Consider the following 26,743-nt stretch of genomic DNA (forward strand, 5'->3'; position numbering starts at 1 on the left):
CCCCATCCCTCCCCCAATGCGCAATTCCTCTGTGTATCACATGCTTCCTCAACCTGAGCCCATTTCCATGCTATTGGTTTCCATAGTAGGGTGTTCATTTAGTCTCTTCCTCAATCATATCCCCTCAACCCTTACAGTCAAGCTGTTGTCCTTCCTCCCTGTTTTTACCCCCACCATTTGTCCTCTGCTTGTGGGTAGTGTTTTTTTCTCCTTGGTCCCTGCAGGTTGTTCAGGGACATTGCATTGGGACTAATGGAGAAGTCCATTACTTTCGATTGTACCACAGTGTATCAGTCTCTGTGTACAATGTTTTCCTGGCTCTGCTCCTTTCACTCTGCATCACTTACTGGAGGCTGTTCCAGTCTCCAATCCCTCCACTTTATTGTTCCTTTTAGCACAATAGTATTCCATCACCAAGATATACCACAATTTGTTCAGCCATTCTCCAATTGAAGGGCATCCCCTCATTTTCCAATTTTTGGCCACCACAAAGACTGCAGCTATGAATATTCTTGTACATGTCTTTTTACTTATTGTCTCTTTGGGGTACAAACCCAGCAGTGCTATGGTTGGATCAAAGGGCAGACACTCTTTTATTGCCCTTTGGGCATAGTTCCAAATTGCCCTCCAGAATGGTTGGATCATTTCACAATTCCACCAGCAATGAATTAGTGTTCCCACTTTGCCACATCCCCTCCAGCATTCATTACTTTCCTTCACTGCAATGTTAGCCAGTCTGCTAAGTGTGAGGTGATACCTCAGAGTTGTTTTGATTTGCATCTCTCTGATTATAATGATCATGTGCTTATTAATGGTATTGATTTCTTTGGCTGAAAACTGCCTGTTCATGTCACTTGCCTATTTATCAATTGGAGAATGGCTTGATTTTTTGTACAATTGATTTAGCTCTTTATAATTTTGAGTAATTAGACCTTTGTCAGAGGTTTTTGTTATGAAGGTTGTTTCCAAATTTGTTGCTTCCCTTCTAATTTTTGTTACATTGGTTTTGTTTGTATAAAACCTTTTTAATTTGATGTAATCAAAATTATTTATTTTACATTTTGTGGCTCTTTCTATGTCTTGCTTGGTTTTAAAGTCTTTCCCTTCCCAAAGGTCTGACATGTATATTATTCTGTGTTCACCTAATTTACTTAATAGTTTCCTTCTTTATGTTCAAGTCATTCACCCATTCTGAGTTTATCTTGGTGTAGGGTGTGAGGTGTTGATCCAGACCTAATCTCTCCCACACTGTCTTCCAGTTTTCCCAGCAGTTTTTGTTAAATAGTGGATTTTTGTCCCAAAAGCTGGGGTCTTTGGGTTTGTCATAGACTGTCTTGCTGAGGTCATTTACGCCAAGTCTATTCCACTGATCCTCCTTTCTGTCTCTTAGCCAGTACCAAATTGTTTTGATGACCACTGCTTTATAGTATAGTTTGAGATCTGGGACTGCAAGTCCTCCTTCCTTTGTATTTTTTTTTCATGATTTCCCTGGATTTTCTTGATCCTTTGTCCTTCCAAATGAAATTTGTTATGTTTTTTTCTAATTCAGTAAAAAAAATTTTGGGAGTTCCATGGGTATGGCACTAAATAGATAGATCAGTTTGGGTAGGATGTTCATTTTTATTATATTGGCTCATCCTACCCATGAGCAGTTAATGTTTTTCCAATTGCTCAAGACTAGTTTTAATTGTGTGGAGAGTGTTTTGTAGTTGTGTTCATATAGTTCCTGGCTTTGTCTTGGGAGATAGATTCCTAAGTATTTTATAAATTTTTAAAAAAATATTTAATTGCCTTTTATTGTTATATTATGAAAGTACATTTTCTTTTTTGATATTTGGAATTTGACAAATACCAGCAGAAACTAACATTCCCTTAACCAAAGAATAGAAAAAGTATATGTTACTAACACCAAGAATCTCTTTATGTAGTATGTTTTTTTTAAAGTATATATTAAAGGGGCAGTGGGGTAGCTCAGTTGATTGAGAGCTAGATCTACAGATGGGAGGTCCTGGATTCAAATCTGACCTCAGACACTAGCTGTGTGACCCTGGGCAAGTTAGTTTATTTCCATTGCCTAGTCCTTTCCACTTCTGCCTTAGAATCAATACAAAATCTAAGGTGAAAGGTAAGGATTTTTTTAAAGGTATATATTAAATTTAATATAGTAGTTCCAAAATTCTCTTTTTTATTGGTGCCTCCTTGTGAGGTTCCTTCTCTCTTCTTTCTTTTCTACTTTCTTTTTGGAATCACTATCACTACCTCATCCAAAACTCCCATATAATTCTTCTGCTGCAGTCCTATCAAAATAAGACTTCTCTTGTAGCAAATATGTATAATCAAACTGTAGGGGTTAAAAATGAATGATTTGACTAAAATATGAGAGAATGTGGTTGCCAAAATTAGTAGTTTATTAATAAAATAGAGGGAAAGAGTAAGGGTAGAGAAATGAGAGAGAGGGTAGAAAAGGTATCTATTCTATCACACTAGAAAATTATCTTGGCTTATTTTGAACCAAGCAGTGCTCAATAACCCTACGCTTCTTTGTGTCACTTCCTGTGCCTTCCTCTACTTTTTCATGGACCAATTATAGTTTATAGTTTTGCTTAGGACTGCCCAGGGGACAGTCAGTGGTTTCTGATTCGTCATCTACTTTTGCACACGTGGGTCACAGACCACCAGAAGTGTATACACTTCTGGTGATTAAATCTAAAAATGGGCAGGGGAGAGCTAATCCCATCTTCACACGAAACAGGATTTATACTAGGAATACAGAGATGACATCAATAACATAAGTAATAAAAATAATATGATTATATGAATAGATTCAGAAAAAGCCTTTGCCAATATACAACTCTCATTCCTACTGAAAACACTGGAAAATATAAGTATAAATAGTTTTCTTAAAAAGATATGAAGCACTACCTAAAACCAAAAGTAAGTATTATTTGTAATGAGGATAAGCTAGAATTCTTCCCAATAAGATCAGGAGTGAAACAAGAATGACCAATATCACCAATATTATTTAATATACTATTAAAAATTCTAACAATAGCAATAAGAGAAGAAAGAGAAATCAAAGGAATCAGAATGGGCAAAGAGGTAATAAAACTATCTGTTTACAGATGACATGATGAATGTGGAAAATCCTAGAAATTGAATTAAAAAGTTAGTTGAAACTATCAATAATTTTAGCAAAGTAGCAGGATATAAAATAAATCCATTTTTATATATTTTATATATTACTGACAAAGTCCTGTAAGAAGAGATGCAAAGAAATACTCCATTTAAAATAACCAAAAAAAAAAAAAAAGAATAAAATCCCTGGGCATATACCTGTCAAACAAAATGAACTCAGGAACTACAAGAACATAATTATTAAACATTTTTACACAAAGAAAGTCAGATCTAAAGAACTGGAGAAATTCTAATTGTTCATGGATAAACAGAGCAAACATAATTAAAATGACAATTATTCCTAAACTAATCTACTTATTCAATGCCATCCCAATTAAATTATGAAAAATTTATTTTACTGAGTTATAAAAAAATAACAATTCATTTGGAAGAACAAAAATCAAGAATAATGACAAATTAATTAATTTTTTAATTAATTAATGACAAAACACAAAGGAAGAAGGTCTACCAGTACTAGATTTTAAATTGTATCATAAAGTAATAATTCTCAAAACTCTCTAGTACTGGCTAAGACATATAAAGGTAGATCAGTGGAACAGAACATACATATGACAAACAGCAGTAAAAGATTATAGTAAGATTTGACAGAATCATAGAGCCAGGTTTTGGAGATAAGATATCACTATTTAGTGAAAAATGAAGGGATAACCAGAAGCTGATTTGGCAGAAACTAATTTAGACCAATATCTTACACCATTCACTAATATAAGATCAAAATGGATACAAGATCTAGACCCGTGGTTTTCAACCTTTCTAATGCCGTGACCCCGCAATACAGTTCCTCATGTTGCAGTGACCCCAAACCAAAAAATTATTTTGGTGGCTACTTCAAAACTGTAATTTTGCTACAGTTATGATTCAGGATGTAAATATCTGATATGCATTATGTATTCTCATTGCTACAAATTGAGAGGTTGAGAACCGCTGATCTAGACATAAAAGGAGATATAAGTAAATTAGAACAGGGAACATACTACCTATCAGATTTATGGATAAGAAGAAAAATCTATGAATTAGCAAGAATTGGAAAGCATCACAAAATGTAAAATTCATAATTTTGAGTACATTAAATTGAAAAGTTTTGTACAAATGAAACAAATATAAGATTAAAAGGGAAGCAGAATATTGGGGGAGAAGGAATTTTTATAGACATCCTCTCAGAGGTTACACAACTAAAATGTATTGAGAACTTTGTCAAATTTAGAACCTATAACTTTGTTAAATTTATGCCTCAACTAATAAATGGGCAAAAGGTATGAACAATTTTCAGATGAAGAAATAAGCTCTGTGTGTGTGCCTGCGTGCCTGTGTGTGTATGTGTGTGTGTGTGTGTGTGTGTGTGTGTGTGTGTGTGTTAAAAAGTGCTCTAGGGAGCAGCTGGGTAGCTCAGTGGATTGAGAACCAGGCCTAGAGACGGGAGGTCCTAGGTTCAAATCCAGCCTCAGCCACTTCCTAGCTGTGTGACCCTGGGCAAGTCACTTGACCCCCATTGCCTAGCCCTTACCACTCTTCTGCCTTGGAGCCAATACACAGTATTGACTCCAAGATAAGGTAAGGGTTTAAAAAAAAAGTGCTCTAAATCATTGCTGACTAGAGAAATGCAAACCAAAAGAACTTTGAGGTATCACCTTATACCCATCAGTCTGGTTAACATAACAAAAGGACAAAATGACAAATGTGAGAAGGGCTATGAATTGATTCAACAATTTTGGCAAGCAATTTGAAATTATACCCAGAGTTATAAAATTGTGTATACCCTTAGACCCAGGATTTTTGGGTCTGTTTCCCAAAGGGATCAGGGAAAATGGAAAGGAACCCATATGTTAAAAAATATTTATAGTAGCTCTCTTTGTGGTGACAAAGAATTAGAAACTGAGAGGATCCCTATCAAGTGGGGAATAGCTGAACAATTTGTGGTATATGGTTGTGATGCAATACTACTGTGCCATAAGAAATGATAAGCAGACTGATTTTCTTTTAAACTTGGAAAGAACTACACAAGGTAATGAACAGTGAAATGAGTAGAACCAGGAAAACATTATACATATCCACAGAGTTACGCTAGAAGAATAAACAGTGAATGTTACCTTCAAAGAATGAGCAGAAAGGTGAAATGTGAAAGACAATTTATATATACATTTATTTTCCTGATGATATCCTCTCTGATGTGGGGAGGATGGAGAGGCTGGAACACTTGTAGAATAGTTATTATGTAAATAGGAAAAGTAAACTAAATATATGGAAGATTTGTGATTTCATTTGTGTACTTTCTTCTTTTTCTTTGGACACAGAAATACTTGTTTGGTTTTGTAAAATTTGGAAAAATAATTTTAAAAAGAAAAAAAAAAGGAATGTTGTAAGTAAGATATTGAGTTTTTATGTTCAAGAAAAAAATACTACAAGCATCCAGAAAGAAGCAGTTCAAATATGAGGAAAGCAAACATCATATCTTTTAAGTCTTTTTTTTTAAGTTTGAGCATTAATATTAAGGTCATATATTCACCTAAAATGTATTGTGGAATGTTGGTAAAAGGAGTTTTTTTTTTTTAATTTCCTTAGTAATTTGGGTCTTCCAGTATGTTGAATACTGGGTTATTGAGTCTGATTGCTTCTGGTTCTCCTTTGGCTAACCTCTTTCACTGATTCATTGATCTTCTTTTAAAAAAAAAAAAAAACACCCAAGGAGGCAGCTGGGTAGATCAGTGGATTGAGAGTCAATCCTAGAATCAGGAGGTCCTGGATTCAAATATGACCTCAGATACTTCCTAACTGTGTGAATCTAGACAAGTCACTTAACCCCCATTGGCTTGCCCTTACACAGTATTGATTCCAAGATGGAAGGTAAGGGTTTAAATAAAAAAAAAACACCCAATATCAAATGGTTTTGATAACTGATGCTTTATAATATACTTTGAGGTCTGGAAATGCTAGTTCATTCTGAACTTTTCCCCTTACTTCTCCCTATCATTTAAGTCTTTTCATTTTCCAAGTTGGCTTTATTATTTTATCAAGTTTATATATAAAGCATCTATTTGATAGTTTTATTAGTATAACATTAAAACTATAACTATTTTTTCAGGATTATCATCTTTTATTATATTGGCTCAGCCATGAGCACTAAGTATTCCTCCAGCTATTTAAGTTGCTCTCTATTTCTTCATGGAACATTTTGTGATTGGATGTATTTTAGTATTTCATCTGTTTTGGTAGTTTGATCCTCAAATATTTTGTGCATTTTATAGTTATTTAGAATGGTATTTATCACAAATATTTCCTCTTGGATTTTGATATTACCAAAACCAATCAAAAATCAAAATCCATAGAAATAGAATTGTTTTTTGTAGTTTTATTTTGTATCCTGCAATTTTGCTGAAGTGACTTTTTCATGAATATATTTATTCATTCCCTAAGATCTTCCAAGAGTTAAAACGGAAGTGATTCTATATGTGTTCAAATTCACAGTGTTCAACATCTTGGCCTGGTGCCTTGGTCCATGTTTCACAGACATAAAATAAAAAGATTAGCACCATGGCTACATAGACCTTCAGTTTGTTAAGCAGCTAAATATCTCTTCTCTTTCATATTTTTCTTTGGAGCCTCTCTACTGACCTGGCTCTGGTAATGGCAAGCATCAACTCAATCATGTATGTGGACATCTCTGAAAATTATATTACCAAGGTAAATGAAAAGCATTAAAAAATTCTGGATGGTTCCATATATGGATGATGCAGTGCTATCTGGTAGAGAATCTCTGTTTTCTTGGTGTTAATTTTCAAAATTAGCATGTGTCAGATAATTGATTTACACATTTTTTGCATTTCAGTCTCAGAAGCTGCATTGAATGCACAATCATTTGTCATGCACCAACTCTCCCTCCACTTTAGTCTTGGTTTTGAAGTTAAATAAATTAACAATAATTTGGTAACTGATGTTGTCATTTTTATCCTACTTTAAGGTGTCACTGAAAATAACTTGCTAAAAAGCATGGGAACAAGAAAACAGCACTGCTTTACTCCAGTAGTGACTAGGAAAGTGTGAGAGCATTGCCCACTGTCCAGAACCCAGGCAAGCATGCTATAATGGAAATGGCATTGATGAACTTTCCAGGCAAATAAATGTTGACCGTGATCTTCCATAAGCCCTCACAAGCAATAGTATTGAAGACCTTGGCAAAACTGGTGAAACTATATAGAGATCTTTCCATCCTGCTCCTAGAAGTTTTTCTAAAATTGTTGGGCAGCAAACATCATTCTGAAGATCATTCCGCAATATAAGGTACCAGACACTGAGGACCTTTCTCAAGCTCAACTGCCAAGCAGTTCAAACTGTGCTGTAGCAGAGAGCACAGTTTTGATGGGTTGGTTATGTTGTTTGAATGTGAAATATGTTGGTTTAAAAGATTATTTTACAGAGCCCCATAATACTCATGTGTAGGTCAGAAGAAATTATACAAGAATACTTTAGAGGTCTCACCCAAGAACTTTGGTATCCATTGTGAGACATGGGAGACTGGTACAGGACTTTCTAGCATGGTGTGCCTGCATCAAGAAGGCACTGTGCTCTATGAACAAAGCAGTAACTTAAAAAAAAAATGAAATGTGCAAATTTAGACACCTCCATTCAATATTCAGATGGGCTACTTCTCTGGTAAAGCCTTCTTAGCTCATATTGGTCTGATCAGCCACAATCAGACACATTGTACACTGCTCACAACTTAGTTATGACATTTTGGTTCTTTTCATATACAAAGGAAAACCAACAAACCAAGATTTTCTAAATAAACTATGTCAGTGGAAAATAGCTATTTTATCTCCCTTTTTTGGCCTTTAATATTTTCTTTTGCCTTATCACAAGTTCTAGCATTTCTTAAACTATGTAAAATAATATTGGGGATAGCAGATATCATTGCTTTACTTCTGGATTTCTTGGGAAAGTTTCTAGTATGTTCCTATTATATATGATAAATGGTTTTTGATAGATCCTTCTTATTATATAAAAAGGGCACCTCAATGCTTATATACTAAACTTTTTTTTAGCATAAATAAGTATTATACTTTGTTAAGAGGTTCTTTTTCTAATCATGGCTTTCAAGAAGTCCAATAATTCTTAAATAATCTTTCCTTGATCTATTTTCCAGGTCAGTTGTTTTCCCATTGTATGTATACTGCTCCTGTCCTCTCATCTCCATACTGTCTTCAGATTTTTGTCTGCCTCTCTTTACTCTGATGTAAGAATTAAAACTTGAGATTGGCTATAGATTAATAATTTTAATTTATATAATTTTAATATAATTTATATAATTAATAATTTAAATCATAAGTAGGAAGAGGAAGAAGAGGGAAAAAATAGGAGAGATCTATAAAGGTATAAAGGTACCTATTCTGTGGCTGCCATTTTGGGCCGCCTACCACCCTGACACTGAGGAGAGCAGTCAACAGGAAACAAGTCCAGACACCCTGAGCTCCCCTCTTGCCTCAATTTATCCAGCCTAATCTCCATCTACTAATACATGAGCCAATCATGGTTTTGTCTTTTGTCTGCAACCCCCAGTGGTGGGGAGCAGTCCAGAGGACTCAGCTCTGCTTCCTGTCTTGGGACTATTAGCTTCCCTTTTCCTGTGGCTGGTCTATATCTCAATTTACTCAATGGTATCTAAGCTCCAGGTGACATCAAGAGAGAGAGAAATTTACTTTGGACAATAACCTCGTATCAACTATCAGATTTCAGTTTGATACATTTTCTAGGTCCATTTGGAGGACTTTAGTGGGGAGGAGCATGGCCATATAACTAACTGCCACTTCACCTTGGTTCCTTCTCCAATGGGGAGATTACAAAGGATTACCTGGGATTGATCACTCATCCCAAGAACCACAAGTATAGTCACTAGTCACTTTAGAGGAAAGGTTTACAAGGATGAGGAGCCCCACCCTTGAATATCCTATTGTCTTTCTTGGAAGAGTCAGAGGAGGGAGGGGTTTTTCCCAGAGTTGGATTCTTTCTAAAAGGAAACTGGTTTCCTGTTTAATGAGATATTTCATTCTCTGTCTCCAAGATTTACTATCTAACTCTTTATAAAATATTTTTCATCCTCCCTTGTTTACCTATGAAAGGGAACTGGTTTCATGGAGCCTATAGAAACCTTTGGTGGCTTTAAAGACACTAGATCAGGGTCAGCCAGTAAACCAAGGCCTTTGGAGCATGAAAAGCTATAGATTTGGTTATAATTGCAAACTTGGTCTTTCTCAAAATAGAAGAAAAAAAGCATTCTTTCCATGTGTTTAAGTGCAATGTTGCAATGCTCATCAAAAGGCAAAATGTATAAATTTGTTCACTTGAGCACTTGAGACTGCATCTTTCCAGTTGAGATAAGTGCTTCTTTCAAGGGTGGAGAGATGACTAATAACTATTTGATTTTAATCAAAGTAGGGAAAAGGTTGTTGTTGTAAATAGAAATTATTTTACTCATATGTTGATTGATAACAAAGGAAGTTTCATCTCCATAGCATAAAGTAAATGAACATCTGATTATTATCTAGATAATTCAGTCACAATAGACAGGTGCTCTGAATAATTCATATGATAAAATTGAAGTTTTCATTCTAATGTTCTTCAGACAGCTTAAATCAAATTAACTGTGGGTTTCCCTCTTTTTAACTATGTATACCTTTTAGAACAACAAGAAAATCATGACATTTTGTGCTTTTTATAATTTTGGTAAACTGAAATTCTATCTATACAACTAAAATCTGAGATACATCCAAATGAATCCTTTAAGAAAAATCTGATATATCTTATTTAGATTCACACCGGTAAGAAACAGTAGCTTTGGAAAGAAGCAAAATGACCTATTTTCTTACACTACTTGAGCAACAGGCATTAGGCAAATCACTTGACTTTCCCGGGCCTCCTTTTTAAAATGAAGGGACTAAAGGTTCTTTGAGGTCTCCTCCAACTCTGGCTTTATGCTCCTATGATCTGTATGTCTTCCTGGAACACCAGCCATTTCTCTTTATTTAGCTCTGACTGTATTAATATATCACAACATGCGATTCAATATCTGCAGCATTGGCTGTGCCTCAATAGTGGAGAAACTTTTTTTCCCCTAATTTCCATCCAAACTAGGAGAAAATAGTTACTAGTGATTAAAATAAAAACAAAAACTTTCATTTTATAGATTTTTAAGAGTTTGAAGAAATGGTAATCTCTTAATCCAACTTTCTATCGGGTGCCAGAATGTTCTGGAGGTCATCCAACCCTTGCTTGAACACTTTCAAGCTAATGGAGAAGCTCATTGTCTCACAAGGTAGAAAAATCTAGTGTTTAGAAAATTCTTCTTATAAACAAAGTGACTAAAATGCCTATGCCCTTAGACTCTGATTCTATAACAAGACATACCCAGAGCATATGAAAAACTGAAAGGAAACCCTCATAGACACCAAAATATTTATAGCAACACTTTTTGTGAAACTAGAAACAAGGTCATCATTGATCAGAGGAATGGTTAAATAAATTGTGGTACATTGCTGAATGTAATATTTAAAACTAGAATACTGTTGCACTATAACAAAGGATTAATATGAAGAATTCAGAAGACAAACTAATATGAACTGACATGGAATAAAGTAAACAGGCCTGAGAAATAATATACAAAATGTGAATAGGAAGAACAACAACCATAAAGCCTAGAATATTGTGTAATGATAATTATGAAGTTTGGCTCTGCAGAAGAATTGAGAAAATGTTCTTCCCTCCCTTCATTATGTAATTGGGGGAATATGGGGTGTGGGATATTGCATAAACTGTCAAATATGCACTGGCTTTTTTTGTTGAAGTGTTTTTCTTCATAAATCTTTGACACAGGAAGAGTTAATGAACATGCAGACATTCATGGGAGGTGCCCACTTTTGTGGACAAAGGTCCAAATGGCATAATTTCATCCAGGGGTTTGAATAAGATTTAGATTTGACCCAGAGGCTCTCCTGATTATACCTCTGTTATAGGTAGGATTATACCTCTGTTATAGGTATGTTCTAGAAGGAAAAGAGATATATTCAAAAATGAAGGAAATATAAAAACAAACACTAGCAATACAGTCGTTAAATTTTTCCCCCCTTATTTTTGGTCCACATCTGTCTTCCTTATATTGGTCTAAATTTTGCAGCTCTATAGTGTCTAACCACTGACCCTAGCCCTACTTTCTGGAGCCACAAAGATAAATTCAAACCCTCTTTTGTATCTTTTTTCCTAAACGTAGAAATTTTGTTTCATCCACCTAAAGGCATTTAAACGTACACCCTGCACGTACACTCACAAAATTATAGACTCTAAATAAACCACACTTCCATTAGGAATAAGTAACTTTAAATAACTTTAATAAATATAATAACTTTAAGACTTCTAATATTAGAAACTCACTAACTACCCAGGAAATCCATTCCTTTTGGGGATAGTGATAAAGAAGTTTTTCCCTGCATCAAGTCTTAAATCCACTTCTCTGCAGCTTCCACCTGTTGTTTTGGGGCCAGACAGGTTCTTTCAGATTAGTACTTCAAATCTTGAAAGGCAGCTTTCCTAGACTCCTTCCTCACCAAATCTCCTTTCTAGACGAAATATCACCAGTTCCTTTTATTCGTCACCTGCCGGGATGGGGGGGGGGGGTGTCTAGCTTGTCAACTGTTTTTGAATTCCTATGACTCTTTCCATGGTCAATTTATATTTTTAAGATTTCTTTTCTGCCTCAAGTCATTGTAACATCTTAATGTAGCCTATGAAGCGCTTGACTGTCTCACAGTTTGGGGATTTGTCAATACCTGAGGGGGGAGGGCTTTTCATGACTTGGTGAAGTCTATGCACTTCCTTTCTCCCCAAACCCCAAGACATCCTTTCTAACTTGGCTATTTTAAGTGGCTTTTCCTGTTTGTTTTTTTATCGTTATAGTTTTAGGTACTGTAATTAGTATTACAAAGAGCTGGAAAGAAGCCGGCAGTTACAAAACGCGCCCTCGGTCCTCCCCCTCCCTTTTCTCCTAAGATCCCGCCCCTTCTGCTCACCCTTTCGCCAGCAGCAAGACAGCTGTGTTCAATCAGAAACCACTTACAACTCCAGGCGGAGAGAAGGGGAAACTTTAGCGTAGAGTGCCACAGATAGGTCTGTGTGTCTCTAGTGTTCTCTGGTTCCACGGGGCGGTCCGGCGGACTCTTCGGAAGAGTGTCGAGTCGTCCTTGGGCGCTGCTCTTTTCTGCTAAGTGCCTTCCAAACCCAGCTGAAGAGAAAGGTAGCTCAGAACCGCGGAGGCATTGCTGGAGCGGATATTTTACATGGACTTTCGGCAGTTTGGACATGCAAAGCGATTGCTACCTTCTGGCTGCAGCCGGGGCAACTGGGCACCGCAACGTTAGTGAGTCTTTTGTAACCATGGATTGTTGGTGAGAGAAAACCAATCTGGCTGTTTTCGGAGTGTTTGCATCATGATTTAGGCTTTATAAAATTCCCGAGTAAAAATGGCTGTCTAGAGCAAAATGTGCAAAAAGGAAAAAGCAAGGAAAGGGAGTGAATGTTGAATCTTAAAACAGAACTTCCGAATATTAAAACCTGGCGGAATAATCAAGCCCGAAAAGTACAATCATGAATTCTGGAGTTGTCTTGAAATATGGAAATGACTCCTCTGCGGAGCTGAGTGAGGTAAGAAATCGCTGAAGTCTGTGCGTTCCTATTCGTCATGCGTTTGTTTTTTTTGAAATCCTTTCTCTTCCTCTTTCCCGTTCATCTCCCTCCTCCCACCCCACCCCCTACGTTGTGCTTCCTGGCTACAGTCCTTGCAATGAAAGATTCATTTTCTGTATCTTGTTTTAACTTGCAGTGCTGTTCAGGAAATGACCCGGACTTGCTTGTATCTTGAGTTTGCATTGAGGGATAAAAAGAAGAAAAGCTATCTTTGTACATAGAGGAATTTTTTTTTCTTGCTTTAGTAAGGATTCCCCTCCCCCCAACCTCTCACATTCCTTATTGCAGTAGGTAAACTACAGAGATCTCAGCCGAAATTAAGCGGTTGGTAACTGATTTGCTAGAAAAAGAGAGGGCAAAAAACCAAATGGTGTTACGCCTACAACTTTCCTTGAACCACGTGATATGTTTGATTAAGTTCAGCCCAGGTAGTCCTGCTTCTTCTGTTTAGATGTTTATCCTTGTTGGGGGATGGGAGAGGACAGTGAAAGCCTTTCAGAAGTTGATTTCCTGGCAGAATGGTAGGACTTGGATTTCTTCAGTTTTATCTCCCTGAAAACACATTTGAAACTCCCTAGCTACTAGAAGCCTTGACTTGTATTTAAATGTTTGTTTGAAATTAAAAGTCACGTAAAGCGTTTTGCAGACATTAAAAGTAGTACGATGCTCAAAATTGTCTCTTTTTTTGGTGAAGGGAACGCATGAAAAGCACTGATAGGGTTTGTAATTGAAATTGAAATTAGGATGTCTTTATTGCTAGTTTTTTTTTTTTTTTAATGGAAAGGTTGGTATTCAGCACTCCCCCCAACCCCCTTTCCGAGCTTTGTGCACTACGGTAGTCCCTGGGAAGGGGGAAATGAATAGAAATAGAAGATGAGGCCAATGTAAAGGTAACAGAAAGGCACCTAAGTAGATTTCCAAACTTGACCTGGGTGGAAAAAATAGAGATAAAGCCTTCCAGTGGTGAGCAATATGGGGGTTGGTGATTGGAAAGAACTGGAAGAGGAAGAACATCAGAGAGGGAAACCTGAGAAGGTTTAATGTGCTCATGCATAACCACTTACTGCAATTGGCCTTGTAGCATGATGCTTTGATTTAAAGGCCATTCTATTGTACTGTTTTCTGTTATTTTGGTGGAGGAGGGAGAAAATAGAATTGCATCTTATGTTTATAGACTCAATTACATTAATTACTTAAGCCACAGTATTCCCTCATTCCAAATATTCATTTAGTTCAGGCGGAAGCAAAAGAAATTGTGACATGAGGATTTTATAGATGAACACAAGACAAGGGGACTGAGTAATTAAGTAATGTGCCAAATTCAAGCGCAGGAAAAGTATTCGTGTGGTAGAAAAAGTACAAGAGTATTGACTCATATTTTAGATATCTAGTACGACTAAGCACTTTTTTTCTCCAAAGTCCTGATGTCAAATCCTTTTGAAAAAAAATTTTAAATGTTAGTAACAGTATAGAATATTCACAAGGTACGCCTCCCCCTGCCCCCAATCTTGCTTCCCAAAGCTATTAATATCACCAGCTCTTCTGTATAATTAGTTTCCTGGGCATTACACCTAAATAGTAAACATTAACCTGTACATAAGGATCCTGGAAGGCCTCACAGTAGCTTAGTTTTAAAATATAAAATTATCCATGTTGTATTGTTTTTTAGTTGTTAAATATTTCTCAATTACATGAATTTGGTTTGGGCAGCACTTGGTATTATTATGAACCATATGTTGAATTGTGCATGAGAAGATCTGGATTCACATCAAGGTCCATGTAATGCTTTGGTTCCTTAACTTTAAAATGGTATGCTATCTTAACAAAATGCTTCATACAGAGTCTTAATTTATGCTTCATTAATACAGATAATTTACAACTTCTCCCCCCAAAAAGATATACAGAAGTACTCAGCACCCTGCAAGAGTCAGAGTTAAACTTGATCCCAGGTTTTACTCTGCCATTTTCCAGTTTCTTCTTATCTCTTCCTCTAGCATCAATTCAGTGTTTTTGTTTAAATGAATCTGGGTTCCCTGGAGTTTGCCCTTTAAACATCTACCCTCTTTCATTTGCTTTTAATTCTTTTTAGAGTCTGCATCAGTGGATTTATTCTGTGGGAATTGTAATTCATTGTTGATGCAATCAAGTTGTTAAGTGATTTGTAAAGGTTATTTTTTCTTGAAAACTCAATCTGAAATCAGTTTATCTAGTTGATAAAAAAGGAATTTAACTTTCATTTTGTACATTAAGTTTTTTTAATTAAATAACATGTCAGCATAAAAAATATACATTTCCCTTTAGGTCACTCAGATTTTATTAAGCATATATGTCTTTCTTCATTTTTCCCACCTTGTTTAAGACCTGCAGAGCAAACTCAATAGAGAAATTACTTTCTAAAAAAATAATTCATTTTACCTTTCTTGCTTGGAAAGCCACTATCAATATCCCTCCATTCACATAGCCACTGCTCTGAACAGACCTCTATTTCCTTTCTCCTAGATTACTGTAATCACCTTCTAACTGGTCTTTTTGCTTATATCTCTTGCCCCTCAAATTTATGATCCACTTCACTGTCAAAGTAGTTTTCCTAAGGCACAGGTTCTTTCTTTTTTTCAGTAAACTTCTGTGGTTCCATATTATCTTTAGAAACAAATATAAGATTCTATGTTTGGCTCTTAAAGTCCTTTACAACTTGGAATTTCCTACCTTTCCAGTCATCTTACACCTTATCACCTCCATCTCTTTTAGGTTATAGGGACACATTCTGATCATCCTCATAGGTGACATTCTCATCTCTCAACTCTGCCTTTTCATTGGCAGTAAAGTGTGAGATAGAAATGGAACAAATGAAATATTCCTAAGATGACACTATGTTTTTTCCACTTAATGATGTATAGTATATTCATTTGTTAACTTGGTGTTTTGATTATATGCATCTACATATGATCATTTCTTGAGATTTGGTTTGTTGTGAACTGAAGACAGTAGATTCAAATGGTACTAATGAACATTTATCTAGCACCTTAAGGTTTTGAAGTGCTTTTTGTCTACAACACACCTGAAGCTAGATGGAATATCAGTTTATCCCATTAATAGATAGGAACACTGATGCACCAAGAAGTTAATTGACTTCTTCAAGGTCACCCACTAAGTAACAACTGGGCCTCTAGGCCTTTAGAAATCAAAATCTTAACTCTTCCACTATAATAGACCAGTACACATTTTTCCCCCCATTTATCCATGATCACTAATGATTTTAAGAAACTTTGCCAACAGGAATGAAACCAAAATCTTAACTGGTGAATTGACTAATTGTTCTGTTTTTTCTAGTTCATTAAGTCATGGTCTCAAAGACTGAATTCATCAAAAGAAATTTTTGTTTATTAGGCTACCTTAGTCATTCAGTAACTGAGCATTTATTAGGGAAGCATGTTGGAAATTTTGCTTATGCTCATTTATGATTTTCCTTTCCTTTTGCATCATTATAATCTGATAAATCTTATAAACTGAAAAATGTTATATTTGTTTTTTTTTTCAGTAACCAGGTATTTTTTTTTTAAAGGCAGCTATTGCCATTATTGATCTTGATAAAATTTATGTATAGTTTTGTCTTTCTTAAATATTACATCTCTTGGCTCTTATGGGAGAAATAGCCTGAATCAGGAAGAACTTTCAAGTAAGAGCAATAAATCGGGCGGTGACAGCGCACCTATTATTATTAGATGTTCACATTTACATAGTACATTTGAGATTTTAAAAGTACTTCATATAAAAGCCAATAGGATAAGATTCAAATGAGGAAACTGAATTTTAGCTTTTGGTTGAGATGAGTGACTTTTCCACAGTCAAACAAGGACTAGATTAGTAGAAGTTAGTCAAACATATAACTCTTTTCCTACTATATCATATATAACCATTATATGTAAAGATCTTTTACTATACTTTAAAATATTTAACTTTGTTGCCTATGTATTGCCTAGGCAAATTAGTTTAAAATTCCTTTAATCAGCTCTTACCAATTTTGTCTCTTAAGTTCTCCTAGGTTGTACCACTTTAGGCCTCTACCTCAGTTTCACTATTTTGTGGCTCATTAAGCAGCTCTAGAAATACTGTGTAAAACTTCCTTTTACTAATTAAAAAGTAGTATTTTTTCCCTTTTAACGCTTGTATGATCTGAAATCACAGAATTTCAGAGCTGAAGGCAGTTTCAGTGCCTACTCCTCCCTGAATGTCACATCAGTACCACATTTTGTAACATAATGTAACACTGAACATCCCACAGGGAACGACCTTCTTGCTTTTATGTATTATGAATATTTTGTGTAAGTTGTTTGAGATCTGGTGCTCTCTACAAAGGTTGGCAGAATTGATAGTGCTAGACTTTGAATCAGGAAGTTCTGGTACCTGAATCAAGTCCTACCTCAGATACTACTTGTGTAACCCTGGGCAAGCTCATCTGTAAAATGAAGATTACCCTTACAAGATGTTGTGAAAACCAAGTAAATTTACAAAGTGCTTTGCAAACCTTAAAGTGCTATTAGTTAATAATTTGTCTTACATTTTTGGAAACTCCCAAAGCTGCTGAATACATGTTTTTGATCATGAAAACTGGAGATGGTCAGACATTTTGGGGAGATGGTATTACTAATACCCTCCTGAAGCCACTTTTGATCCCACTGTCTTCCAGACTTTCAGTCTAGGAACTCATAGAATCTCAGAATTAAATCTAAAGCTCATCTAGTTCAGCTGCTACCTGAATTTCAGTTCAGAAAAGGCACCAATTCTGATCCATTCATTGAAAAGGGTTATGTAGTGATCCTATCCCTGTTCTTTGGTTGTCAGAGCCCTGTAGAGCTTCAAATGTTCCCTAATGTCCATCTATATTAAAAGAGATTGTGAACCACAGCTTCTATATTTGTTCCTTGTTTATCTGATCAGTCTCTTCTTTCCACTTTTTTAAGTCATTTCAACAACAGACAAGTTCAGTATATTTTTCAGGTATTTGTTAGTGCTGCCTGCATAAAACTTAAAATCTGAGGGGTGAAAGGAGACAATATCAACATATAAAAATAAATGCTAAATATGTAAAATATAATTTTGGTTGGGGGGGGGAAACACTAGGAATTGGGATGGCAAAGATAGTCTTCCTATAGGAGGTGGCATTTGATTGAGTTTTGGGGGAAACTAGGAATCATGGGAAGAGGGAATCTATTCAAGTGATAGGGGAAAGTTTCTGTGAAATAACTTGTACAAGGCACTGTGCTAAGTCCTGGGATACAAAGAAAGGTAAAAGACAGTTCTAGTTTAATGAGGGAAATAAAGTGATAACATGTATAAACAAAATATGTACAAGATTAGTTGGAAATAATAGAAGGAAGACATTAAATTAAGGGATATCAGAAAAGGTGAGATTTTAGCTGAGGACACAGAGCATTCCGGGCATGAAATACAGCCAATAAAAATTCACAGTCGGGATATGGAGTATTGTGTTTAAGAATAGAAAGAAAGCCAGTGTCACTATTTGCATGATGGGGAAAGGGGAGTATAAGGTTGTAAAAAGACTGGAAAAATAGGGTAGGTAGGTTATAAAAGACTTTGAACACCAGAGCGTTTTATATGTAAAACTAGAGGTGACTGGAGTTTTTCCCATAAGAGAATGGGAGCGAGTTACATGGTCAAACCTGGACATTTAAGAGGATCACTTTAATAGTTGAGTGGAGGATGGGCTCAAGTGGGGAAGGACTTGTGGCATACACACCAACTAGAAATCCCTTGAAATATTCCTGATATAGGGTGATGAAGAACTGGGTACAAGTTTCAGAAGAGAGACTGTGGAATAAGTAAGAAATGTTAAAAAGGTAAAAATTGACAGGACTTGACAACAGATTCAATATGGAGGGGATGAAGAGAAAGAGGAGTCGAGGATGACACCAAAGTTGCCAACCTGGATGATTGGGAGTCATTCAGTAATAATAATAGAGAATTTAGAAAGAGAGGAGGGTTTTGGGGGGAGAAATATTGTAGATTAATTTTAATTTTTACAATCATTTCTTACAACACTATATTACAATATATTACTACAATATATTACTATATTCAAACACCATCATACACCATAATTAGTTCAGCCATTCCCCAATTGATGGACATCCTTTTGATTTCCAATTCCTTGCTACCACAAAAAGAGCAGCTATAAATATTTTTCTACAAGTAGGACTTTTCCTCTTTTTAAAAAAAATCTCTTTGGAATACAGACCTAATATTGTTATTACTGGATCAAAGAGTATTTTTTGTTTTATAGCCCTTTGGGCATAGTTCCAAATTGCCAATACAAGGCATTTATAATACACCCAGCTTAGTGAGGATTCTAACCAATCCCCAGGAATGAATTTCCTGCACAGGAACTCAAGAATAGGAAAATAAAGTATAACTTCTAGCTCTTATATAAATTACTTGAAATTAAGAGGATCCATTTGGAGAGATACAAAGGTCAAACTTATAGTGTAAATATTTATCAAAACTAGTTCTAAAGGAAAATTAGTAATAAATTGGGAAAGGAATATTTTTTGTTTTTATTTTTTAGAATAATTTTTCCATGGTTACATGATTCATGTTCTCTTGCTTCTTTCTTCCATCCTCCCTCCTGGAGCTGACAAGCGATTCCACTGGTTTATATATGTCTTATTACTCAAAACTTATTTCCATATTATTCATATTTGTAATAGAATAATCTTTTAAAAACAGCAACCAATCATATATCCATATAACCAAGTTACAAATCATATGTTTTTCTTCTGTATTTCTACTACCATAGTTCTTTCTCTAGATATGGATAGCATTTTTTTTTCCATAAGTTCCACAGGATTGTTCTTGATCATTGCATTGCTATTAATAGCACAGTCTTTTTACATTTGATTGTCCCACAATGTTTAAGTTATTATGTACAATGTTTTCCTGGTTCTACTCATTTCACTCTGCATCAGTTCATGGAGGTTTTCCAGTTCCTATAGAAATCAAGCAGTTCATCGTTCGTTACAGCACAACAGTATTTCATCACCATCATATCATCACAACTTGTTCAGCCATTCCTCAATCGTTTTCCAGTTTTTTGCTACCACTAAAAGCACAGCTGTAAATATTTTCATAGAAACTTTTTTTTTTATCTCTTTGGGGTACAAATCCAGTAGTGGTACAGCTGGATCAAAGGGATGCAATCTTTTAAAACCCTTTGGGCATAATTCCAAATTGGGAAGGAATATTTTAAAAGGCTTATCTTTTCATGGGAAATAAGTAAATTATTCTCAAAGTCTTTGAATTTATAATAATTCATTTTATTTTAGAATTTTTTATTTTTTATTTTAGAATAATTAAAAACTTTAGAATAATTAAAAACATTATTAGTTTGAAACTTGGAAAAAGAATTGTTTTTAGAAAAATCAAGAATTAGTTATTGATTCTTTGTGAGGAGATTTCAAAGGTATTGAAAGAGTTTGTTAGCTTAGTAATAAACAATATAGGGTATTTAATATGGGTAATTGTACTGCAATGTTACTTATTCTCTAGCTGGAGAGAGAGCATTTTATAAAGTTTGATCTGTATGGGGAATGTGATGTACAAATGACATATTTGGGTAAAGACAGAGTTGTATAGAAATTGTGCCTAAACATCTTTGATACCAGAAAAACACCTTGAAACCTCTGTACTGGCATACTTCCTTTAATAAAGTTCAGTATACAATCTCATGCCTTGAATGACATTGAAGTTGTTTGTAAACAAAGAATCCTAAGTGGGTGAAGACAGATAATTTTGAAATTAGAAAAGCCATAGGACTTCTTACATGGTAGTCTTCATTGTCCATATTTTCTAATACCTCATAAGGGAGTGTCCATTGAAACTATGACATATTTCTATTCAAGTCTAGTGGTTGCAACATCAGCCTAATATTTTATTGCCTATGTAAAATGATTTGATTATACTTCCCAGGAAACCTTGTAACCCAATATGTACCTAAAATTTGCTTCTGCTGTTAAAGAGAAATATCAAGATCGAAGCTTAGAAGACAAAACCTATATGATTAGGTGGTGTTTTTTTCCCCAGGAAATTAAGAATCATGTTATATTAGAAGAAAATATATTTCTATGAGGAAAATCTTATGATTGCGGGGAAGGCAGTATGGTGAAGAAAAATAAAGAAAAATGGAAGGAAAACAGGAAATTTTGTGGTAGGAGAATACTACAAATCTTCCAGACAAAAGGAAGAAATGGTTAATGAGGTTAGGAAACCAATTGCAAATATTGCACAGAGTAATGAAATAATGACAACTTTTAATGGTGTGAACAATTGCCTGAAATCTCTCCTCAAAAAAGTTACTGATAATTTTTAGAATTGACTAATTGTTTCATTTTTCAAAAGGCAGTAGAAAGAATGCAGATTTACTATTGTGACTTGATTCTGATTAATGAAGAGGACCTGATCTTTGTTAAATCAGTAATGATGGGAATTTTGGAAAGGAAGAAACCAATCCATCTTCTGAGTTAATGATGATAAAGAGACTGTTAGATGCAATCTGGCCCTTGAATTAAATTTAGGAAGTGTGTCCCTCCCCATTACATGGGAGCTAAACTTTCCAAGGGGGGATCTATGTGTTTGGATTGATACATCTCCAAGTACTTGGACATCCATGAATGAATGGGCAAAAATCTGACAGAATTGTCCATGCAGGGTGAAGAGCTGATGAAGAGGATGCATTAGGGCTCAGGACTGATATGAAGGCCCCCAGAGACAGTGAATATCCAGCCCTTGACTGTTTTGCACTTGTCAGTAAAAATATTGGTGATTGTCAAAACTTCAGAGTTTAAAGAAAGGAAAAACTCTCAAGGTCTGAAATCCCTTGAAGAAAGTTATTTTGAGCAGGATAGAATGCTGTGTAGAACACAAAAACAGATTCTGATGCTGAAGAAAGGAGGAATTTGTTTAAAAAATTCATCTGCCAAAATTTTTTTGTTTTATTGGTACTTTACTTAACATTATTTCCACCTCCTGATATCTAACCTGTATAATAGTGTTATAGTTGATCAAAACAAATGGATACATTGGCTCTGTCTTTATATCTTGTGCCCTCCTTCCCTGTTTATACCTGCAGTATGCTACTTTTCTGTGGAAAGGAAGGTGATATGTTTCATCAGGTTTCTGTAGTGGAGGTTGGTCATTGTGCTGTTCTGAGGACCTTTTATGTTTTCTCTATTAAAGTCATTGTGCATATTTTTCTCTTAGTTCTGATTATTGCTCTCCTCATCAGTTCTTACAAGCTTTCCCAAGTGTATCTGAATTTTTCATTTGTGATTTCTTTTTTTGGGTTAAAAATTATTTCACATTCACATACTACTAGTTTACTTAGTTTCTCTAATAAATGGTGTTATACTTTGTTTCTTTTTTTTCTGCCACAAAAAGTATTGCTTTAAATATTTTGGTGATAGGACCCTTTTCCTCTGACTTTTACCTTATTAATAAAGCAATAGTCCTGCATCAAAGGGAATAGAGAATTTAGTCACTTTTCCTTTTTTAAAAACTCTTTCTATTTTAGCAGTAACTCTTAAGACAGAATGGCAAGGTTTAGTCAAATGGGATTAAGTGACTTGCCCAGGTTCAGGAGCTAGGAAGTATCAGGTCATATTTGAAACCAAATCCTTCTGACTCCAGGCCTGGAGCTTTATCTACCGAGTCACCTTTAGTCACCTTTCTAGCATAATTCAACATTGTTTCAAATTTATTATTTGCATCTCCATTAAAAATACATCAATCCATTTTTAAAAGATGTATAATGAAGGAAAATTTTAAAAACAGTGACATGATACAGTATTTGGGGAACCTTAAATCCCAGAATAATCTTGGGCTTACAAAGAGAAATGGGTATGAATCTTGGTTCTGCTCTTAGTACTTGTGTTTCCTTTGAGAGTCACGTCACCTCTTGGGGCCTAAGTCTCCTAATAAAGTGTGAAGGTTGGATTATATGATATCTTAGTCAATTTTAGTGCTTAAAAATCCTATGAATACTAAGGATTAGGGAACAGTGTTGACTTATTTTTAAACTGGGACAATGTGCGTTATCAGACGACTAAATTGCATACTGCAGTACTAAAACACTATAGATATATAGTATGAGAGGGGCACGTCCCATCTTGTATAGTAGGTCAGTCATACACGGCAGTCAGGATCTACTCAAAATCAAGGTCTTGGGCAGAGGTGTACATACTTGCCTTTATTACCGTTATCACCCGGAGACACAATTAGTTAAAAATAAAGACATGAAGTGAAATGAAATATGACATATAATGTAATGAAATTTATAGTAAGAAGAACAGCAATAAACATCCCCCATTCAAGACATTCTTCCATCAATTTGCTTCCTTGAGAGAGAAATCATGAGGACTACAAGTTAACAGCAAGATTATAAATAAGACAGAATGAAAACATTGCTGTGCTTTTGACATAAATGAGAAAGTTTGAAAGAAGGAAAAGTTTGAGGGGGAAATAATGAACACACTGAGTTTAATACGGCCTTAGGACATCTAGTTTGAAATGTTCTGTAAGCAACTGGCAATGCAAGATTGAAAGTCAGGGGAGAGACAGCAGCATGTAGATTTGGGAGTTGTCATCAGCATAGGGAAAGCATGGGAGTAAGTATAGACTGTGTAGTTAGAAAATAGGGCCCAGGTCAGTCTTGCAAAATACTCATTACTATTGAGATGTAATGTAAATGATAAACCAGCATAAGAGACTGCTTAGAAAAATAGGAGAACTGGAGTATGGAAGTGAGTAGTATGCAGTACAGTAAAGAGGTCTAGAAGAATTAGGATTGTTTAAAAGACCTCTCTATTTGTCAGTTAAAAGATAATTGGTAAATTTGGAGAAATAACAAAGGAATGTAAAATGCAAAGGATTGAGTGATAGCAGACCTCAAAGTAGGTGACCTACACTGACAACTTTTTCAAGGAATTAGACTGAGAAAGGGGGAGAGATAGGAGTTGACAGCTTGAACAGATGGTATGATCTAGTGAAACTTTTTTAAAGATGGAGTATATTTGAACATGTTTCAAGGCAGTGGAGAAAGAACCAGTAGATAGGAAGAGGTTGAAGATAAGAGAGTAGATGATTGAATGGCGTGGGATCAATATAAAGGGATTAGCTTTTTAAAGGAGATCATTTTGTCAGAAATGGGGAAAAGAAGAGACTGGAGAAAAACATCTAGGGGTTTTGAGATGAAGAGAAAAAGAGAAATTCATGCCAAGTGGCTTTTTAAATTTTTTTTTTAATTTTATTTAATTAAATGATTTAGAATAATTTTCCATGGTTACAAGACTCATTTCCTTCCCTCCTTTCCCCACCCCCTCCTGTATCTAATATGCAATTCCACTGCATTTAACATGTGCCATCGATCAAGACCCATTTCCTTATATATTAATATTTGCACTAGAGTGATCTTTTAGAGTCTGCTTTCCCAGTCATAGCCCCACCGACCCATGTGATCAAGCAGTTGTTTTTCTTCTGTGTTTCTTTTCCCACAGTTCTTCCTCTGGATGTGGATAGCGTTCTTTCTCATATGTCCCTTTGAATAGTTCTGGATCATTCAAGTGGCTTTTTTTTAACATGAGAAATTCCCAGATATAAGGACAAAAGTATGCAGTTGGAATGCTAAGAGGCCTGATAAAAATCATAGAGAACAAGATTGATAATATATAGTATTAGCAAAGGGGCAATGCATTAGATGTGCTGACTTTCAAAAAGAGGGAAATAAGTAAATTCTCCAAACCATAGGGCACTGGGCTTGGTTTAAATTCCTGGCAAAATCTAAAATGTGCTCTCAGAGATGATTTTTAAATGGCTTATTGTATTTATTTCAATGTTATTAAATTAGTTTAGCTTTGTTTTAGGTGGCTTATTCAGATGTGATTTTTGTTCATGAAGAAAACTGGCATTAAATGATTAAATCATTTCAGACAAGCTTTTAATTCTAAATTGATTCATAAAATATTTGACATGTAAACTACCCTTTATCTTGACCAGGGGTTCTTAGCTTATTCTTGTTTCAGATTTTGCATTCTGGTGAAACCTATGGGCCCCTTCTTGTTTTAATGTTTTTAACCACATTAAACTAAACTAAAATACAGAGAACTAAATATTTTCTCTTAAGCTCAGTTAGTTCACTTTTGTCCAGAAAGAAAATTATCCCGAATCCATGGTTCAACTTTAATCTCATCAAGATAGAACTAGATATAATTGTTGAAAAAGTTTTGAAGTATTTCCAGATGTTTGCAGGTTTCTCTTTTTTTAAAAAAAATTGATAGGGAACTTTGTAGCTTAACTCCTCTTGGTAAAGCACTTCTCTCTAGCATTTGAAAGGTGGCAAAGATGTCAGTCTCTATTCTCCCTTTATATAAAAGGAACTTAGCCAAGAAAGACTTTATTTATTTATTTATTCATTCATTCATTTCTTTCTTTCAGTAGCATTCATAATGTTGGCTTCAGGAACTCGAGTTGAAAGATTTATCTCTTTCAGATTGTCAACAATATCAAGGCAGCCAAGCAATGGCTTGTTGGATCGTTTCTTTCAAAAGTTTTAACAGTGGGTATTTCTTCTTTCTGGAAAAAAAAAAGCAAAACCTCTGCCTTTAGTTGAATCAAGTTCTTCAAGACTTAACCTCTTGAAAGCCAGTGAACTTCTTTGACCTAGAAAAGTATTGCATATTTCTATTCCCCTTTATTGATAAAACATTTAAAAAATGTAATGATGAGAGATCTGCTTTTGAGAATAGTGATGACTTATGGGTGGTGACAAAACTTCTTTTAAGCTTATTGGAAGAGTTACCAATGTACCTCTGTATAAAAAAAGCAATGAATTTAATTAGTTGAAGCTAATTTAAAAAAAGTTAATTCAACTTATAAAATTTTAAATTTAGTTCTCTTTTTACAAGCATTTATAATCTATCAGTGCTCCTCCATTAAAACAGTATTTAAAAAACACATCTCCGTCATTGATATAGCCCAGCAAAACAAATTCCTAAATTGGTATGCCCAAAAATATGTCTTTTCCTGGATATTAAGTCTATCGCATCTCTGGCAGTAGTGTCATCTCCATTCCTAAGGATTCTGGTTTATCATTGCAAAAATCAGTTTCAGTGTCCTTCAAAGTTGTTTTTCTCTATAATGCTGATACCAGATAAATAAAGTAATATTTTTTTGTAAATAAAGTAAATTTAAAAATAATTTGAAAACCTCTGTTTACTCTATCCAGTTTCCTTTGAAACTGTCCACTACATCATTTCAGAGGACAAAATAAGAACATCAGTATACCACAATTTGATTGTCCAAAAGTGGGTATCCCATTAGTATTGAGTTTAAAGCTAGTTTGAAAAAAAGCTGTTGAAAATATTTGTGTACATACTGGTCCTTTTCCTTTTTCTTTGATGTATTTGGTAGTATAGATGTAGTAATAATATCATGGGAGGAAGTATATGCACATTTTAGTAACTTTGAGGGCATAGTTCTAAAATGTCTTTTTTAGAATGATTCCATTAACAATGTATTATTACTGTGTCTATTTTCACGCAGCCCCTCTGACATTTATCATTTCCCCTTTTTTTAAACTTTGAACATCTGATAGATGTGAAATGGAATCTCAAAGTTGTTTTAATTTGTATTGTTATTAGTAATTTAAAGACTTTTTTCACAATGACTTTTGATAGCCCAGAATTCTTCCTCTGAAAACTACCTGTTCATATACTTTGATCATTTGGCTATTGAGGAAGGCTCTTAGTCTTAAAATTTT

General features: G+C 34.9%; 1 protein-coding gene and 1 long non-coding RNA gene across 3 annotated transcripts in view; one reads left to right on the forward strand and one right to left on the reverse strand.

Moving 5' to 3' along the window:
• Positions 1 to 12,380, reverse strand: part of LOC103105683 (uncharacterized) — a 52,878-nt gene extending 40,498 nt beyond the window's left edge. For both annotated transcript variants that reach the window (XR_463885.2, XR_008917970.1), the window contains exon 1: positions 12,246 to 12,380. This is a non-coding gene — a long non-coding RNA (uncharacterized LOC103105683). The remainder of the gene's footprint in view (positions 1 to 12,245) is intronic.
• Positions 12,381 to 12,737: 357 nt separating this feature from the next.
• MCC (MCC regulator of WNT signaling pathway) overlaps positions 12,738 to 26,743 on the forward strand; it is a 305,041-nt gene continuing 291,035 nt past the window's right edge. Inside the window, exon 1 of the mRNA XM_007486587.2 lies at positions 12,738 to 12,876. Within this exon, the coding sequence (XP_007486649.1) occupies positions 12,820 to 12,876 (57 nt within the window). The 5' untranslated portion in view covers positions 12,738 to 12,819. The remainder of the gene's footprint in view (positions 12,877 to 26,743) is intronic.

The sequence above is a fragment of the Monodelphis domestica genome, chromosome 3, assembly GCF_027887165.1.
Source record: "Monodelphis domestica isolate mMonDom1 chromosome 3, mMonDom1.pri, whole genome shotgun sequence".
In the NCBI taxonomy this organism is placed as follows: Eukaryota; Metazoa; Chordata; class Mammalia; order Didelphimorphia; family Didelphidae; genus Monodelphis; species Monodelphis domestica.